General features: G+C 36.9%; 1 protein-coding gene across 1 annotated transcript in view; it reads left to right on the top strand.

Annotated features, from left to right (window-relative positions):
• The window catches only part of PROX1 (prospero homeobox 1), a 59,072-nt gene extending 53,086 nt beyond the window's left edge, over positions 1-5,986 (top strand). The window contains exon 7 of the mRNA XM_069066066.1: positions 287-5,986. Coding sequence (XP_068922167.1) covers positions 287-472 — 186 coding nt within the window. The 3' untranslated portion in view covers positions 473-5,986. The remainder of the gene's footprint in view (positions 1-286) is intronic.
• Positions 5,987-21,269: the final 15,283 nt, after the last annotated feature.

Below are 21,269 nucleotides of genomic sequence, written 5' to 3'. Positions count from 1 at the left end.
AACAACCACTCTCAAACTCAGGAGTTTGCTGTTTCAATAGACCTCAGTGTTTTCCTACAAGGAGCAGGGTTCTGTTGCTAGCACTCCACTGAGCTGTCCGTCCTGTCTTCTTATGCTACTATATATAACAACTTTACATACAAGAATACAGGACTGCCATTTTTAGAAAATGCAGGTGCCATATAAGCCTCTTTCTGAAAGAAAGAATTTAGCTCAGTTTCCTTTGAAGAATTGGAGACTTGAAACTGAAAACTTTATTAATGCCATTGTCTCCTTGTATCAGCAGGTTCCAGAGAGATTCCTGGAAGTCGCACAGATCACATTACGAGAGTTTTTCAATGCCATTATCGCAGGCAAAGATGTTGATCCTTCCTGGAAGAAGGCCATATACAAGGTCATCTGCAAGCTGGATAGTGAAGTCCCTGAGATTTTCAAATCCCCGAACTGCCTACAAGAGCTTCTTCATGAATAGAAATTTTCAACAACTCTTTCTGAATGTATGAAAAGTAGCAGTCCCCTTTGGATGCCCAAGTTATGTGTATCTAAATTTTGATTTCATAAACATATATAGATATGTTTATGAAATCAGCTGGTAATTCTGCCTCCTTCTCATGAACTCTCTCTCTCTTTTTTTCTTTTGTGTTGTTCTGTTGCAAGGGGATACTGAATTGTCCTTCTGCCTTCAGTTTACTTTTTGCCCAAGGCCCTTAACATTTGGAGACTTAAATGGGGTTCATTTTCAGGGAGAAGAATTTTGAAGTGGGTAAAGCCTGTCTTAGAAAGGTAGGGCATCACGTGTGGGATGCCTCTGTCATATACATGGCTTGCTGCTATGTGGCATTTTGGCCGAGGGAAACCAGCATCATGGCACATTACTGTAGACAATGAAGTTTCCTCTTGTTTTTACTGCTAAAAAGGTCTGAAACTCTATGGAATCGCTATTTAAGTTTAGTTTTATTTTATTTAGCTAATTATGTTGCTTTTGCTTTCATCTCTAAAAACAGCTAATGACATTTTTAGCAGCTCATTGCCTAAAGTGATACCCCCAGAAGACCAGATTTCCAAACATAACAAAACAACAAAAAGCTATCAACCTTTTCCTGATAGGAATGATGACTATCCCCACTCCCAAATTAATGACTTAGCTGCCAGTTTCTTATTGAGGCAAACCAATTTTGCACAAGATTGGCCCTTTCAGGTTGAGACTGGCAACTCATGCATGATGGTCTAGCCACTTCTCTCATTTTACAGTATGGTCCTCTTGTTAAAAAAAAAAAAACAGAACATATTTCATTCTCCACAAAGTAAAACCTAAATCTTTTCTATTTACCCTCATCTTGTTTCAGATACTAAAAGGCACACAAGTTTCAAACCTATTCTTTGCTCAACTTTGCTCAAAATTGTATGAAAAAGATAACTCTCTCCATTTATTTTTATCCCCCCCCCCATATTATTTTCTGAATTACCTTCATACAGGAAGAGAAAAATAATCCCATCCTGGACTTTCAATTCCTGGTTATGCTGGAAGCTTTTTTTAATAACAAATAAATTTGCTTGGACTTCATCTTGTCAGAGGAACACATATAAGAATGACCCTCCCCCTCCAAAAAAATGATTTTTCAAATTCACAAACATTTGTTAAGCACCTACAATGTGATCAAATTAAGTCACAGAAACAATCCCCCACTGTCTTGATGGATATGCAAAGTGATGACAACCTAACAGTTTTTCCTTGCTTTTCTGTGCAGCTTTTAAAAATGAACGATGTGCTCCCAGTCTCTTCTAATACAGAAGCTAGTGTTGACCAAAATACGAATAGAGTGAGTGTACAGTATAGTAAAGTTTGGGATTAACCTAAGTGACACGATTTCAGCATAATATAAGAAAGCTAGCTGCTAGTTCTTTGTGCTTTCTTCAATGGTTCTTTTTTATTATTTTCAAAATTTCAAGTGTTTACTGTCTAATATTTACTTTAAAAACCCATCTGATAGCATTTAGACTTCTTTTTCTGGTTTCTTTTTGAACAGATGCAGTAAGAATTTATTGTTCACTAATGTTTTCCATCCCTTCCCCCTTCATCACGTAATTTGGTTAACAAAAAAAACTTTTCACTAAATGATGCATTAACAGATCTTGTATTTAGATCATAGGGAACATAAATATGGCATTTCCTTAACTTTTTTTTTCTATTCCAAAATTGCATTTGACTTTGGAGAGTGAAAGTTTACCCATGTGACTAAAGAGCTGACCTGATCACTGCAATTTCACTTCATTTATAAATACTGCTGATAGACAGAAATATATGAAAGCTATTATTGTCAGCACAAAGCCTTAAAAACCTGCTGACTTCAAATTAAACAGCCCAATCCTATGATGCCCTGTCATTATTCCCAAGCACAGGCAGGATCCCTGCCGTATAGACAATGAAAACAATAACATGGGATGAAGTGCCAGCAGTTTCAAAATGAGTCAAACACAAAACACGTCTTTTCCAGTGCGCTTTTCTTAAAGGATGGGCACATCAACAGGATATGCATCTTTCTTCTTAAATAATGTATGATTTGGCAACTATGGCATTTAATATGTCTACAATCCAATCTGCACTATGTAAAGAGATGATCAACTGGTGGTAGTCCCTCTTTGGGGTATTGCTACCCACAGGAGAAGGTGATCTGCAGGCCCAAATTAGGATCAAGTCAGTCCTTGGCTGTTAAGATGTCACTGACACAGTGTTACAATATTGCATTGCCATTGACAATGGGAAAAGGCAAAGCCATACTTTATACAGACTCTGTGGAAGAATTGCTATGTACTTTCCTAATTTGGAATGGAACTGATCCTTCACAAATCAACATGAGTTGATTTTTAAATTACAATTCTGCCCCTGCCTCCTCCCCACGCACACACTCTCCACCCTTCCCCTCCACCTAATTTAATTAAGTGAACTGAGCAAAACTCTAGACTAACACCTAGATGCTGTTGCATTTATCTAACGAGAGTAATAGGCTCTTGATCTTCACTGAGGCATAGAAATTATTTCAGAGTAGAAACTGAATAGAAACATTTCATTGCTTGGTCACTTTGCTTTTGGAGCAGGGGAGTTCCCCACCCAGTGCAGCCATATTATCTTATGCCTCTTAGTACATCGAAAATGACAAAAATCTGGGTGACAAAATTGAAAGTGTGAATTACATCTTTCAGATGTATGACTGCTCTCCTAAATGAAATTTGACTAGGTTGGAGAAGGCTAATTTTTTGTGGTGGGGGAGAGTTTAGACAGACAAAAGAATTTAAAGTCCATGTTGAAATGACCACATTGCCATTCATTTTCTGCTAATTCTGATTTCTTTCTGCATATACACTTGAGGTTATAGTCTGTGCCTAGACCTTAAATGCACCAGCGGAAGGATTAAAAAAAAAATCCTTCAAAATACCAGTTTTTTTCCCACAAGTACAATTGTTCTTGTGCCTTCTGTGGCTTTCAATTTCATCTTTTAGACTTTATTTCCAATTACTACAGCTGCAATAAACACTAGATTTTTTTTCTGGCTGTTTGACATAATGTTGATAGCTATGCATATTTTGTGTCTTTTTAAAAAAAAAACAAAGCGGCAGACTACGTTTTTGAAGAAGAGAATTTTTAGAACAGTTTGATAACGCAAATTATTTTTTCCTCAATCGTTTGAGCAGCATTCAAGTTTTGAAAATTCTTGTAGAAGCCAATTTTTTGTAACTGTGGTGCAAATCTTGTGTTTTCTTAGCCTAAAGAAAAGTAGTATAGAAGCAATATTTCATATGCTGTGCTATATATGTGTATGCAGAAGTATACATGTGTATAGACACACACAGAATCTATATATAAATATATATATATATGCGTGTGAAGTGAAAAGCTTACCTTTTTCCTATCTAGAGTTAAGATCCTATTTTAGACATCTGTTATGTTTTGTGAAAAGAATGTTCTATTTGCAACTGCAAAACATTTAATTCTTACTGTATCTCTGGTTGTTTAATGAGAACGTTTCACATTAAATGGTATAACAAGTGGAATATGTTAGAATGTAGGCATTATTTAAGGAAATGTTCACCCATATATATTCCTGAGGTTTGCTTTGTGCCTCTGAGTATTATTTAATTAAAAGTGTTTTAAGTTTGCAGATTCTTTGTTACTGTACCAGGGAAGTGGGTGAATATCTTTGAAAAAAATACAAAAACATAAAAATAAAAAACAAAACAAAACCAAGAGGGGAACTTTTATAAAGCAATGTAAATATTTAACCCTATGGCTGTTCTTGCATAATACATAGATTTTAATAACGACGTTCTCAAAACATCTGTTGGATTTATTAGGAACACTTCAGTAACTGTATAGATAGTTGAAAGCATTCTTCAAAATCCAGCCTCTCTACTTTTAAAAGATAACAGTTTCTTTCATCAGATGTCAAGGACAAGGGTGATACCGTTTCTGTAAAAATTACAGATTTTTTTTCTATGTACATGAAGTCATTTAATACGTAAAACAAAAATTTCTTTTCCATAGGTTAATGTTAAGATATAAAGGTGAAGATATTTGTGGCTTTAAAACTAGGATTTTCACCAGCAGCATTGACAAATTTGTAAAATGAAGAGTGGTTTACAGCTCCCCCAGAATAAGCATTGTACATGAGAAGTTAGAGCAAAACTGATTTGCCATGTGTATTATAGAGTATCCATTGGTGTGACTAGTGCAAATGTTTCCTTCTGGTACCAACTCTGTGTTTGAATATTCCAAGAGGCATTGTTTTCAAAAAGCTCCCCTTAAAAGAATGTAACTGGTTTATATGAGTATCAGTTACTGTATTGCACTTAACTGTTATGTTGAAGGAAATGCAATTTTGTTTTCTGTAGAACTGTTGGTTGTAAACCATCTATAAACTGAAGCTAAGAAAGGCTCATTCAAAGCTGGGATTAAAAACTGGTATTTTTTTTTAGCCTTTGGATCTTCTTAGAAACACTCTTTGTGTGGGATTTGATGGCATCTGAACTCTTCACAGTCTTTTTACCTAAGCTACAATTCCTTCTCCCAAATCTGACATCCAGTAAAATGCTGTGCATCTGAGAGGGAGAAGCAACCAGGAGACATACATTTCTTGGGCTAACCCTCTCACAGGAGAATTTGTTCATTCTGTATTTTGGGAAAGCATAGGTCCTCCCCACAGTGGGACAAGTGTGTCTGATTTCCCCTATAAAATCAGAAATCAGAGTGAGAGAAAACCATATTGAGTTGGACTGAAAGCTCCCTAGAAGAGTCAAAGGTTAAAGTTCACACTGGTATTATCCCAGTCATTACTCATTTGTATATAGTTACAAAACGTGACAAGACACTGCCTTTATATTATTTAGCAATATGTTGTAAATAGCATTAAGCTCTTTTTTTTTGTAATAAAGACCCTTTAATTTGAAAATAGTACAATAACTGAACTGATAAAGTCAATTTTTGAGTTTGTTTTGTTTTGTTTTAGCTAGAGGCAATTTCAACTGTGGATTTTTTTGTTGTTGTCTATTGTTCTAAAGACTTTGCATAATTTATTGGTTTAATTTATCCTAATTTATTTGATGAAGGTGTACAATTTTGTATTACCAAGGATGTACTGTAATATTAATTGATGATATGATTTAAAAAATGAGATTCCCTGTCCATATTAAATAAATTTTTAAAAGGTGCAGTAGACAATTGATTTTAAAGTCAAAGTGAACATTTTAGTTTGGCAGCTACTAAATTTTAAAACAGAAAAAAAAGATGTTGTTTGGGGGTAGGGTGGGAATGGGGTTTTATTTTGTGTGTTTTAAGCTTTTGTATACTCTCCAAACTTTGACCTTTTTGCTTTGTACCACTTAAAGGATACAGTAGTTCAATTGCCTTGTGTGCCTTCCATCTTCTCTTAAACTGAATGTATGTGCAGTATATATGCAAGCTTGTGCAAAATAAATATAAATTACAAGCTCATTGATGTGCTTTGGATTTTTTCCGAAAATACCTTTTAGGGGATTGAATGTGGAGTCAAGGTACACTCAGAACAACAGACTATGATGCAGTTAGAATGACAGTTATGGTGTCTATCCCCTAATATTCTGAATGGTAAAAGTCTGACAACTGGGCCCTGAACACTGATGATACAAATGCCTTTTGTTACCTGGACAGTTTGATTCTTCCAGATTTCAGGGTTTCCAGGTAACCTCCTATTGCCACAAGGTTGATTCCAAGGACAAATTTACCTTTGTTTATCCCTTATGAGGAAGAACACAAAGCCAGGTTGGGTCAAACTCCTGTTATAATTTTCTCCCCACAGTTTCTAGTTCCAGATGATTCAGAGGAAGACGTAAACATGACCACATTTCACCCACTTGCTAAAATCATAGACTAAAAAGAGGCAGCCTAGGATAGGAGGCATGATAGAATGGAAAAGGGCAATAGGCTTGAGACACAGAAGCCTCAAGTTCAGCTCTGACTCTTCTGAATTATGTGACTTGGCCAAGGCATTTATTTCATCTCAGAACCTTGGTTTCTTCATCTGTAAAATGAGGCTACTTGCACATACACATTGCTTCCCTCAAGGGGTTATAATAAGGAAATATCTTGGAAACCCTGAAAGGGTAATGGAAATGTTAACTGTTCTTTTGTAAACTGTTCCAGGAGGACCTAAAGCTTTTATGACTTCTATTCTGGCAAATTTAAAAACTGAAGAGCTACTTCTGACTTTAATAAATGGGTTTGGAGTAGTCTCCTCTAGCCAAACTTCCCAGAGTAGTGAGCATTCGTGGTTTGGCTTTAGGAAGAAAAACTGCCTGTGCTTCCATTTGTCATTTGGAGAAAGCTGGTGGTGTAGTGAATAGAGTATAGGGCTTGGAAATCAGAGAGACCTGAATTCATATCTGATCTCTGTTTGCTTCCATTTCCTCAACTGAAAAAATGGAGATAATAAGAGTACCACCCTTACAGGACTGCTGTGAGGAGTGAATGAGATAATATTGTAAAAGGCACAGAGTTGGCACTATATAAATACTTATTCCCTCTCTTTTCATTTGCTTTTATTTAACGTAAACTTCCTTCTTGAATTGGCAGCCAGAGGAATGAGCTGTGATTGTAGGGTTTAGAGATTGAAGTGATCTGAGAGATCAAATAATACAATAGCTATTTTACTGATAAATAAGCCAAGGCCCAGAGAGGAACCTTATTTAAGGTCACACAAATAGAAAGTGGATGAGTCAAGATTCAAATTTGTGTCCTTGATGCTGGTGTTCTTCACATTAAGCTATTGCCTTAGTTCCAGTCTCTAGGTTTCATTGGATTAAATGATATCTAACATCTCTACCAGATATAAATTCTATAACATGCTCACAGTCACACAGGTTCAAGCCCTCTGACCCTTTGACTCAGAATTCAGTGATTTTTCTACTTCACTGTTTTCTTCCTCTAGAAAACTCACTATTTTATGAACTTCATCTAATTAAATTTGATACTGAAGCATTTATTAGGTAACAACTATATGAAAAGCATTGTGCTGGTCACTTTAGAGGAATTTAAAGTTTAAGTCACAGTCCCTGCCCTCATAGAGTTTATGTTCTAGGATGAACACAAGATACCAACTCAGATAATTTTAATACAAAACAATAAATGATAAGTACATTGGAAAGTTACTAATGAGGTATCAAATGCAGTCATCTGCCTTAGTAAACAATGGTAGGTCCAATTCTAAACTCTTAGATCTTAGTCATTTCTTCCTTTGCCCGAAGGCTAAATATTTTGTATTTTGCCCATTTCTTCCTCTTGACAAAGGGTGCCTGAAAATCAGTGTAAGATTGACATAGCCACATGTTCATTTCTAGTCTTTTGTATCTTCAAGCACAGTAGCTCAAATTCGAGGAGTCTAAGATGCACCCCCTCCGATATAACATGGCCAGGAGTCATTACTTCGGGCTTTGGGAGAGGAGAGCCTTGTACCTGTACAAGCCCTCACAAGCACTGCAAAGGCTGCTGGGGACATATGAGCACCTCTTCCTAATGGCCATCTATGATCTGTTTTAAAATGGTACAGGTAATCTTCCTTCCTAATTCATTCTAAATCATGAAAGATGATAGTTTCAAAAGAAAATACCATATTTAAATATAAAGTTTATGAAAACTATGTGGATTTTTTTTTCAAATTATTCCTAGATTTTAGACAGTAAATTATTTCACTATCAACCTGGGGAAATATTTAATCCCTTATTCCTCAATGGTCTTTAAGCAAAATCTAGATGCCCACACATCAGGTATCCAACAGAGGGGATCCTTTGTCAGGTACAGGTCAGACTACATGGCTTCTGAGGTCCCTTTCCAATCTAATATTTCATGAGACTGTGACTAGCCATTTTAAAAAAAATTGTTCTTGTCATTCTGAACTTGACAAACAGCAATAAACATAAACATTTTCATTATATAAAGAATAGAAATGTACTGAATATGAAAGGACACATCACTTAACCACTTTCAGCCTTAGTTTCTCCATCTGTAAAAAAGGTATAATTATAGCACCTACCTCACAGTATTGTTTTATCGACTTTGGTAAAAAAAAAAAATACCACCTCGCAAATCATAAAGTGCTATATAAAACTTAAAGGCATTTTTATATACTAGCTGTTAGCTATTACTGTGTCCCCTGAGCCTCCTCTTGTTCTCTTCTGTGCATTTTAAATGCTTCCTTGATGCTCTCGTATTTATTTGCATTACTTTCACTAGCCTCTTTCACCACTTCAGGTTTCCTAAATTGTCTGAAACCCTTTCTGAGAATAATTTAACATAATCATACAAAATGATGGCATGTCCAAAATGTATGTGACCAGAGATGTTAAAAATAAAGAAAAAATTGGCTTGATAATATTTATTTGTTAGAAGGGGGAGCTTTTATTAAGAGACTGGGGTGTTGGGGTGTATGGGATAGTGACAGTGATACAAAAATAAAAAAAGGAAGGAGATGAGAAGGGAAGGAAGAGGAGTGAAAGGAAGAAAAGGGGAGGGAAGGAGAGGAGAAGGGAAGGAAAGGGAGAGGAATGAAAGGGAGGAAAGGGGAGGGAAGGAGAGGAGAATGGAAGGGAGAGAAGAAGAGAGTATTAATGAACCATCTAAAAATATACAAAAGAAAAGCAAGTTAAGTTCATGATAGAGCAGAGAAAGTTGGCTGGTGCTTATAGGACCAACTTGCTAAGTGCTGGTCTTGCAATCCTAAGTTACTTTCCTTATAGGAAATAAAAGAAAGATCAGTAAATAATAATGGGCAACTAGGTGGTACAATGGATAGAGCACCAAGCCTGGAGTCAGAAAGCCTTGAGTTCAAATCCGACCTCAGACACTTACTAGCTGTGTGACCCTGGGCAAATCACTTAATCCTGTTTGCCTCAGTTTCCTCATCTGTAAAAATGAGCTAGAGAAGAAAATGGAAAACCAGTATATTTGTCAAGAAAACCACAAATGGGGTCATGAAGAGTTAGACACGATTGAAATGACTCAACGACAAAAAAACAACAGCAAATGATCTTACTATACTACATTCTTAGCTTCTGATCTTCCTAAAGGATTCCCAATGTCGGATATCTAATGCTTGGTCATCCAGCTTTTTCTCAAAGAGTAAGGGGTTAAATATTTCCCCCAGTTTAAGTAGTACCAACATACTACTATATTAAAATTGATACGAACTTTTAAAAATAGCTGTAGATGTTTGATTCGTGGTTTCATAGGCAATCCTTTTTTTCTGCCTTCCTTTGTATTTGGGAATGTTGGTGTTTGTTGACAGTCATCAAGTTGGTAGTTATAAAAATATTTTTAAAAATAATGGATAACTTCTTTACAATTTGACTAATGTTTAATGTGAAGGTATTTGTACATCCTATATTTGATTGCATGCTGCCATGGTGGGGCAGAGAAGGGAGGAGAGCGGAGAAAAATTGAAACTCAAGGGACTATGGAACTGAATGTTATAAACTAAAAGTAAATAAATTAATTAATAATAATAATGAATAAATGGTGAAAGGAGTGTACTGGACTAACCTCAAAAGTTGTTTGTACTTTGTTCTCATGTCTTTCCCCTCAAAACCCTGAAATGTTCCTAGGATACTTTGATTTCTCCTTTGCCCCATTCATTTCCCTTGTCTTGTGCTTATCTATATGTATGTGTATAAACCTCTATGACCCATCACTCCAACTTGTAGACTAATGTCCAAATGCCTGAATTTGAGTCCTGGCATTGCAATTTGTTCACTGTATGCTTTGCTCAGGTTCCTTTTTGAGCTTTAGTTTTCACATCCATAAAATGGGATGAATAAAACCTTCCCTAACTGATTCACTATCTTATTGTAAAAATAAAATGAGATGATAATTGTCTTTCTAGCTTCCATTCAAACTTTGGCTAGGAAGATTGAATGTAGTATAGTAAGATTATTCACTGATCTTTCTTTTATATACTATGAGGAAAGTAATTTGGGATTGCAAGACCAGTACTTAGAAAACTATGGAGTGACCAACTTTGTTTCTCTTTGTCTTCCTTTTCCATATTTTAGTCCCTTCTGTCCAATTATACAGTGATCTCATTCTTTACCAACCTTCTTGTGACAGAGAAAAGCACCCAACAGAGTTGTGTTAGAATGTTAATTACTCAGACTATTACTGTTCTCAGGGTCACATTATTTTAGTAGAGAGCCACAAAACATCAAACATTACTTAACTCAAAAGAATGAATCTCTAATGGTAAAACTTTAAGCATTGCACCAGTTGTAAAATTAGGTTGTAAGAGGCTTTTCTGGAAGCCCTTACCTCACAGCATTTAAGTGACTTACTCTCTGGAATATAAAACCACCTTTTTGACTCCTATTCGTTGTTTTGCTATAAATAAGCCATAAGTCCCAGGGACAGAGACAAGATTCAGTGACTTCTGAATTTAGGGCAAAATTTTGAGTAGCCAGGGTTTGTAGGCCATCCCTCAATCTCCAAGATCTGGGTCCCAACCAAAAGCATAGAAAGACCTCCCAAGCAGCCCCTGTCTGTGTAGGTGGACCAACAGATAAGGGTGCTCCCATATCTCCTGGAGGCCTGTTTGCTTAAGAGATAACCAAGATTTAGGGGAAGGGTTAGAGTTCCTGACAAGACTGAGAGAAACTCAGGATAGAAGTAACCTAGAAAACCTCATCCCTTAATCTACCTAAGCAGCCCCTCTCCTGAGTGATGGGAGGGCAAAGGAAAGAACCTCAATGATAAAGAGCCTGGGACTCCAAGGGCAGGAGAAAGGGAATTAAGTTGAGTCTCCCAACCTCTCCTCCAACTTTTAGTGACATCTTAATTACAATTAGAATAAGGATAGGAACTGCATCTATAGTTTGATTAATAAAGGAAAAACATGAATGAAGAAACTCCCTCTCCCAATGTAGAGAAGCACATCTTTTCTACAACTTATTCTCTTAGAGTTGGTTAAGAGGTTAAGTGACTTGCCCAGGGTCACATAGTCAATATGTGTCAGAGCTAAGATTTGAACCTAGGTCTTCTGACCCCAGGTCAGTCCTTTATGCCATGCTTCCTCCCTCAGAACTAGAACTACAACCAAAATACATTATGTTTTTCATAGTGTTTTACAGATGCAAAGCTCATTTGCAAGAATCATGATTTCAGCTGCCTAGAAACTCTATAAAAAAGGTCACACAATTGTTATTACAAGGAGGTGATAGGCCCATTCTACTCTGCCCTGGTATAATAACATTGTATTCAGTTCTGGGAACCACAGTTTAGGAAAGATATTGAGATGAACATGTCCAGAGGAAGAAAATGGAATGATGGAGGGCCACATAAGCATAGGTTGAAAGAAACATGAGTGTTATGTATGGAAAAGAAAACATGGAGGGATATGATAACTATCTTCAAATATTTGAGGGGCTGTTGTGTGGAAGAGCGACCACCTCTGTTCTATTGGCCCCATAAGGTGGAACTAGAAATGGCAGGTACAAGGAGCAAGGAGGGAAACTGAGGCTTAATATCAGGGAAAACTTCCTAACAATCAGAGCTTCCCAAAAGGGGATGATACTGCCTCAGAAAGGAAATAGCTTCTCAGTCACTGGAGATTTTCAGGCAAAGGCTAAATAACCACTTAGCAGATCCATCATGGGGCCTATGAAATGGACTAGGTGACAACTAGAGTCCTTTCCATCACTGAAAATCTTATGTGATTCTCATTTTATGATGAGGAAACTGGGACCCTGAGCAATTAAGTAATAATATATAATTCATCTATGTTGCATCTTAAAGTTTTTAAAGCTCTTCATAAATATTATCTCATTTGATCCTCATAAAAACCCTGGGAAACAGGCACTCTTATTAGCCTAATACTAATCATTTTACAAATGAGGAAACTGAGGCTCAAAGGGATTTGGTGACCATCTGAGGGTCATACAGCTAGTAAGTGTCTGAGATCTGATTCGAACTCAGGTCTGCCAGACTCAAGGCTCTATCCACTGTACAACCTAGCTGCCGTACTCTGATCTCTAGGGTTGCTTTTAACTCTAAATCTTATGACCTGCTCATTACTCACATAGTAGAGTCAACTCTTCTGATTCCATATCCAAAGCTCTTTGCATTATTCCATGTTGTCTTTGTGGTTCAGAACAAAAAAACTCAATCATTTTAAAGCTCTTTTTCCCCCATCTCCCTTTTAATCCACTACCCTCAGTCCTTGGTCTGTCACCAATCCATGCCCTCCCTTCCACAGCCTAGTGTTCAAGAATGAAATGACATAGCTGGATTTAAGTTATGAAGTAATCTAGGCAGCATCTACTCTGGGTGAATCAATGTGGTTATTTAACCCATGTTCACTAAATAGAAAGAGTGAATGATTTGGCTTTCACCCAGGAAAAGATGCCTGCATCTGTACCTGTCTTGATAGAACTGGGTTCTCTCCAATTTGTGCAACTGTTCTGGGCTTTGCTGGTACACAAATGGACCATGTCTAGAACTATTACCAAACAACAAGCATGTATGGACCACTTATTTATTATATGCCAGTCAGTGCTGATTGCTAGGCATGCCTTTCTAGGCTCATAGATTGAAAGCTGGAGAAAGGCCATTGAGTCCCATCTCCTCATCATTTCACAAATGAAGCACAGAGAGGTCAAGGGACAAGCCCAGGGTCACACAGATCGTATCCTTGATTTTCTATCACCCACAAATGTACCACTTACATGTTTATGAATTCAGAAATCTCCTATTTGATCACAATCTGTTATCATTCTATTTCTCCTTTACCTTCCAATCCCAAACCCTGTCCTTTGTCCTCATGATTTTCAGTCCCTCCACTCTTCTGTCCCAAACTACATCACACACATGTGTGTGCATGCACATGTGTGGACACACACACACACACATGCACTAGCTACACTCTCCATTCTTCCCCGTCTTGATCCCTTGATGCACCAGCTTGACCCTATACTATTCTCTTCTCTCAATTCCTTTGCCCCTATACTGTATCTCTGATCCTTTCTTGTCAAGTCTCATCCTTGGATTATTCCCACAATCTACTGACTTCTAATCACAAGCTGCTGAAAAGAAAGCTGTGCACACTAGAAATTTATGTTACATAATCTCAACTGGGTCTTCACTATGGTATGGTAATTCTTTCATACCTCATTAGCTAATTCACCATTCCACTCACTGGGGAAGCTTTTCTCAACCTTATCATATCTCCTCAAATCTCCCATGGTTGCCCTTTCCCCATTCTCTAAGCGAAGAACCTTGCTACATATTTCCCTGAAAAAATTGAGGTCATTCACTGGTAATTCTCTCTTTTCCCTATGTCCCCTTTTCATATTACCCAGATGACTTAGGCTACTATCTCCTCTTTCTCCTCTCTCTCTCAAACAAGGAGATGGCCCTTCCCTTTGCCAAGACAAATTCTTCTACATATCCAAGTGATCTTGTTCCATTCTGTCTTCTCTAGTAGATCATCCCCTCTATTATCCCCACTATAAACTCATCTTCAATTATTCTCTATCTACTAGCAACTTCCCTACTACCTACAAACATGCACGTGTCTCTACCATTCTCAAAAAAACCCTTCACTTAATTTGTCCATCTCCACAACAGTCCTCCTAGATCTCTCTTCCCTTTCAAGGCTGAACTCTTTAATGCCTCCACTTCCTTTCTTCTCACTCACTTCTGGAATTTCTGCAGTCTTGCTCCCAACTTATTATTTAACTGAGACTGCTTTCTCCAAAGTTACCAGTGCTCTCTTAATTGCCAAATCTAATAGCCTATTTTCAAACCTCATCCTTCTTGACCTCTATGCAACTTTTGATATTGTTCATCATTCCCTTTTCTTAGATATGCTCTTCTCTCTAACTTTCTATCATATCACTATCTCCTGGTTGTTATCCTTCCTCTCTGAACCCTTCTCAGTCTCATTTGCTGGATCTTCATCCAAGTCACAAGATAGCAGTGAATAGATCCTTGGGCTCTATCCTGGGGTCTCTTTTCCTCTCCTTCTATACTGTTTCACTTGGTGATCTTATCAGCTCCCATGAATGAGTTCAATGATCCTCTCTATCCTGATGATTACCAGATCTATTTATCCAGCCCTAACCTCTCCTAACCCTTAGACTCACATTTCCAACTGCCTATTGAACGTCTTAAAGTAGATATCCTGCAGATCTCTTAAACTCAATAGATCCACAATTTAATGTACTATCTCCCCCCAAACTTCACCCTCCTTCCTAAATTCCCTATTGCTTTTGTGTTCATCACCATCCTCCCAGTCAACCAAGTTCATAATCTATGTGTTATCTTTGATTCCTCTCTCTATCTCTCTCTCTCTTTCACACACACACACACTCACACACACACACATATTCCTACCCATATCTCATATTCAATTTGTTGCCACATCCTGCCAATTTTACCTTGACAACATATCTCTGCTATGCCCCCCTTCTTCCTTTTGACCTCACCATACCTCTGTTTCAGGCTATCATCATCTCATATCTAAACTTCTAGTTGGTCTCTTTCAAATCTCTCCCCATTCCAGTCCATCTTCCATTCAACTATCTAATTGTTTCTCCTATAGCACAAGTCAGGTGTCACCTTCTACTTAAAATCTTTTGTTTGACTTTTAAAAATCTTTCACAACCTTTTGTGAAGGGCCCTTCCTACTTTTCCAGTCACCTTATGCATTACTCTCTCCACTTTTTTTCAATTCATAGACCCTGGTCTCCTTTCCATTCCTCATACATCCTTTTTTCATTGGCTATGCCCCAAATGTCAAATGTTTTCCCTCCTCCCCTTTGCCTCCTGGTTTCTATGATTTCATTCATGTCTCAACTGAAATACTGGCTTCTGTAAAAGACCTTTCCTAATCCCCTTTCAATGCTAATGCCTTTTCTCTGAGTTTGTTTCCAATTTACCTAGTGTATTTCTTGTATATATGTAGTTGTTTGCATGTTTTTTTCACCATGAGAGTATGAACTCCTTGAGGGCAGGTATTTATTTTTGCCTTTCTTTGTATCTCCAGCTTTTAGCATAGTGTCCACATAATAGGCATTTCATAAATGCTTGCTATAGTCCCAGAAACAGATTAAGTCTGCTTTCTAAGCACTGGTCTAATTAAGTACAAAGAAGTACATCATCCATGGGATGGCTTCTGTTTTCCAAACTGTCCTTATACTTATAGGCCTTGGTTTCCTAAACAAGTCTCACCATCATTCTGCTATAATTCAACCTGTCTCAGGGTCCTAGGGGCAACCCTTTTATAAGGGAGGGTGTGATACACTCATACTATCCACCATTTTAGTTCATAATCTTCCACTAATGTGATTCCATTCATACAAAATCAGTTACCATGATACCATTAACTCTTTTTTTTTGTTTTGTTTTGTTTTGTTTTTTTGAGCAATCAGGGTTAAGTAACTTGCTCAAGGTTACACGGCCAGTTATTTCTGGGTGTGGTGCTGAGTGTCTGAGCCCGAGATTCGATCTCCAGGTCGATCCCAACACTGGAGCCGGTGCTCTTACTCGCTGAGCCACCTGGCCGCCCCGATACCATTAACTCTTAAACATAAAACATATAACAATAAGGCAAAAACAAGAATAATCATAACATCACAGTCACTCAATATGTGGAAAATACAGTAATAATACTTCACAGTCCACACATAAACTTGATTCATGCTATTCCAACTGATACACAGTGCTTCCAAGGAGATAGTGGGCACACATTTGCAGACATATAGAAAGGAGGCAATGGGAAAATCTCATTTTCAATGAGACAAGGGGAAAATCTATGTTTAGGGGGCAACTCAAAACTCTGAAATTCAGGCCTTTATGCCCTTGGTCCCCTCAGGAATCACATTAAGTCACTTTTCTGTTAACTATGCTTCTTTTGGTTTTCACTACTTTCCTACTAGGAAAATTTACTCATCCTCATCTCTCAAAATGAATCAGTGATAAGCTCCTTTAACTCACAATGATTTTTTAAAAGATTCTGAGAAAGTATTACACTACCATAGTGAAAAGCAGTTTCTTTATGTCAGAGAACTATACAATTCCTCTGTCTTGTTCTTTGGGCAATGCAGACTATCCAAATCTGCTCTTTACTGGTTCTGTGTCATCCAATCCGCTCTCAGCATCTTATTACAGTAAAGCAGAGCTCATAGGAATACTCTTTGTAAACAAGCCTAGCCATCTCTTCATTCAGCAGAAAGATACATCATCCAATAAGCTATATTCATAGCAAAGCAGCAACAAAGTCTCTTTTCCTCTCTTCTTTTGTCTCTCAAACCAGAAAAACAACCAGGTATTATCTGAAAGGCATTATATATCACTCACACCTCACTGGCACTGAATGGCAATAACTGCAATAGAATTCAAATCTCTTCCAATCAAAAGGCTACCCAATCTTTCCTTCAGCCAATCTGCAAAGCAATTCTCTTCCAATTATCAGGTTTCCAAATATGGTAGCTGAAGTCTTCCTGTTAGCTGATTCTTCCAGCTATCTTCTCACTCAGCTCCTGCTGCCATCTTAATGAATCCTATTGTCTTCTTAATTTCTTTTCATACTTGCTTCTTCACTGCTTCTAATGGCTAGAATCAGAATCTCTTGGTGTCCAGCGACTTATGTTCTCTTAGGAGATAAAATTTACAAACCCTAACTTGCTGTCAGTCATAAAATCAATGGTCCTTATTTATTTTTCCCATAATCTCCAATATGCTCACATACTAAAGGGGTAATGTTTTATACTTGTTCAATGACCAAGGAGTGGACATATTTCTAAAGGAAATGAGTCATATCAATCTTAACATTCTTTCTCCAAATGAATCCAGATATAAAGAAGGAAGTTACAGTTACATCTAAAGATGGTTCATGGGTTCTTGGAGAAACAAAGAAAGGATCTGATTCGATTGGTTTTAGTGTGCAACCAAAGCAACAAGTAATATTTTTCATGGGGTATTCAATGCTCATGATAATATGTATATACAAAGGGAGCACTATGAAAATAATTGCAATCTATGAAATAGCTATTGCAAAGAATGAAGGGGTAGAGAAATTATGGGGAGAACTTGATAATACTCTCATTATTAAATCAACATATATTACTCATTTAATGACTTCAAACAAAATTATGAATGAGAATGGTGAGAAAATTATTGAGAAGTATAGAATAAAAATAACAGATGAGAGAGGCTAACGAGTTGTAGATTACACAGAATCTAAGGCAAATTTAGTACAAATATAAAAGAAAGAATAAAAATGAGAAAAAGTAATGGCATGCAATTAAAAAAGATCATCTCTAACTTATTCAAATAAGGTATTGGTGATGAAAATGGGATGTGGGCAAAGAAAAGGAAATAAAATGGTAATAATTTCATAAAGAAGTTTAACTGATATAAATCAATTGACTTTAAAAGGGGGTAAAGCATAAAAATTTCTTAGTCTAGAAATAGTTGGCTTATTTTCTATGCAGAGAAAAATGACAACCAATGGAAATACTGGTTAAAAATATACTCTTTTGTAAAATCTTAGGGCAAATGATGGATGATTAAGAAAAATGTTACATAAAAGAAGTTTAAATAAAGTTTGGTAAGAGACCTAAGTCAGATCATCCCAAGAGAACATGATGAAAATAAAAGAACAAATAGAATAAAATGGAGATCTGTTAAAAAAAATTGTAACAAATATAACAAACTTTCTTTTTATCTTTAAAGTCAGTATAACTATCTCATTTGAACATTCCTGGATGTGTTTAAAGAGGGCATAGAAGTTGCACCAAAGGAAGCAAAGCTGGATAAGACACAAGAGATCTATGCTGAAGGCAACATGATTGAGAGGATACATGGAGAGCCGATTTACAAGATCCCTAAAGAAGATAAAGATATCAATTATGGGGGAAAAATTTGAACTCTATATTGAAAAAAATAAGTCAATGAAAGCATCTTAACAATTACTGATCTATATACCTACTTTCACATCTATTTATAAAAATGCTATGAGAATAATTTACATATTCTTGAAGGGTATCCATGATGAGGACACTTATAGGAAATGGTCAAACTTTTGCAAAAATATTTTACAGCAGATCCTATCTTTACCATCACATACATGCAACTGACTGAAAAATATAGAAAATACCAACGTCCACAGTGTTTATTTACTATTTAAGTACTGTTAGAACAAAACACCTTAAAGACTTTCGTTCAATAAAACATGTACCATCCATACATTGAAAGTATTCAATATAACTGGAAAGATATAAGATATTATTTGATGACCCTCTTTGATCATAAATATTTGGTGAAACAAATTCACTAAAATTGTTTGACACTGTCATAGGAAGATCCAATTCAGAATGTAAATGAAGAGAAACTGGCAACAGATAGTAAGGTCCTCCAGCTGTTCTTGCTTCCAACTGATGTTTCATTAGTTACATAAATCCCCAGAACATTACAGAAACTCCTGGAAGAGAGCCAAAACCACTCCTAAGCATTCTAACCATCATACAAGAAAAACCAACTGGATGAAAAAGGGATGTTGTCCAGATTATGTCATGTAATTATTGCAGACATACAAACAAATACACACATGCATGCTTACTTTTCTCCTATTTTTATCCTTGATTCTCCAGATCTTTGCAATTCTGAGAGTAAAGGCTTTTTTGCATATGTGATTATATTTGTATTGCCAGGGCACATAGAAAGAAGTATTTAACCAATTTTTATCCATCTAGCTATCTATCCATGAGGGACATGGACTAGCAGGGCAGTTTTATTATTACCAAGTTATATTTAATGCATACTTCATTATAAAGCAAATTGTCCATATCCTAAGTTAACACAATATGCAATCTTTTTTGTTCTTTTGATATTTAAATATTCATGTTTGTTGATGTTTAAGTTCATAATAAAAATACAATTTATACTTAAAAAAGAAAGTCCTTTGTAAACCACAAAGTGCTATCAAATATGAATTTTAAGTAAACTATCACTGCAGAGAAAAAACTAAATAGTGATAAAAACATTTACAAACACAGGTTAGGGGAGTTTTTTGCCAAAGAAATATTTCTGGAAATAGTTACTCCTTTCCCATGACAATCACATTTCCAAGTTCTTGTTGTATGGTAGTGAATGACCACATTCACAGAAAGATCTGACCCATTCCTCCTTTCTGAAAGGCCAAAAGATGTGAAAAGAGGGCAGTAGGAGACAGGACATAACAAGACAGGCATACAGGGGGAAGGCAATCTCTGAGTGCAGTCCCAGGAACAGTGCAGAGCAGTTCTTAAGTGTTTAGCACTAGAGGAAGTGTTGCATAGTGGGAAGAGCACTAGGTTTAGGTAGCAAGAGATCCTAGCTCTGCCATTTTTCTGGCTTTGTGACAAAGAATGAGTCATTTCATTTCCCTGAGCATCCGTTTCCTTAACTAAAAAAATGGAGATAATAACAACTATCTTAACAACCTCACAGAGTGGTTGTGAGAATTGAAGGAGATGTTTATGACAGTATTCATCAGTTGTAAAAATATTTTCCAAATGTAAGATATGCATTTATTGGGATAATTTGGGGAGCTGATAGAAGAGTAGAGGGTCTCACCCTACCTGATTTCCTTGTCCATGGATAAATTCTCTAAATTTGGGGTGGGGTAGAAGTTAAGGGCATGCTAAACCTAGCCCAGAAATATACAATTGTGTTTCCCAGAGGAATCCATGGGATATAGATGGGTTGGGTGAAAAGAACATGAATGAAGAGAAGGAAGCTGGAGGATTAGAGAGAATGACCCAGTTAGCCTCCTGACCTTTGACCACTCACTGAAACTTCAGAAAAGGGAAAATCAATGTGCTCTCAAAGCAAATGACTACAGGGATAGAATTTGATCCATCCAGAGTACTAAACATTCAATAAATTAGTTGAAATAAGCCCAGTTTTTCTTGAGAGGAAATCTAGGCGCAAAGACCAAGATAAAGCCACATATTGTTAATTAACTGGAATTTAGGAGGGAAAAAACACAGCCTACAGCATAGCAAATAAAACCCTCTGTCCGACTGAGCAGCACATTCGCCATTGCTAGGTGTCCTAGAGGTCAACAAACAGGGACTTGTGTGCCTACAGAGGAGGGGAAAAATAGTGATGCCAGAGTATCTTAGATTTATCTCTCCCTCCTGCTGGTCTGGATCCCCTTCGCTGTTGGCAAATATTGACTGAGTTCAAGGGCACACACTGTACAATCTGGCTTGAGAGTTAGAATGGGGTAAAATCCTCAAGATGGTGTAATGCTGTTGTAACAAAGCCTTTATCCAGACCCAAGGTTGGTTAGGGGCCATTTCAACCCCCCTCTGACCTACCTAACATTTGTTTCACCAAAGCAGTGATCATTTTATCATCATTCATCTTCCTCTTGTCCAATCTGCTGTGACTAAAACTATGCGCTTGATATATGTTGGAGGAATGGATTGAAGTACTCAAAGGAAAAGTCATTCCAAAGCTTCCAGCCCAGAAATTCCTCAGCAGAGCTCACTAGGTCTATGGCTCTCCCTAATTAAGCAAAAATTGGGCAAAGGAAGACTAAATGACTTTTTCACAGTCACATAGGTAGTGTGTATCTACTATAAGCCAGGCTCTGTGTGAAGTGTTTAAGGACATAAAAAGAGGTAAAAGACAGTCTATTCCCTCAAGAAGCTCACAGTCAAATGCGGAAGACAAACAAGCAAACACAATAGCTAGGTACAGAATAAATAAG

The sequence above is a fragment of the Petaurus breviceps genome, unplaced genomic scaffold (genome assembly GCF_028583685.1).
Source record: "Petaurus breviceps papuanus isolate PSGF00001 unplaced genomic scaffold, PetGlider_PUasm1.0 90702, whole genome shotgun sequence".
In the NCBI taxonomy this organism is placed as follows: domain Eukaryota; kingdom Metazoa; phylum Chordata; class Mammalia; order Diprotodontia; family Petauridae; genus Petaurus; species Petaurus breviceps.
Note: the sequence above shows the minus strand (reverse complement) of the source record. Positions and strands in the feature narration are given on the sequence as shown.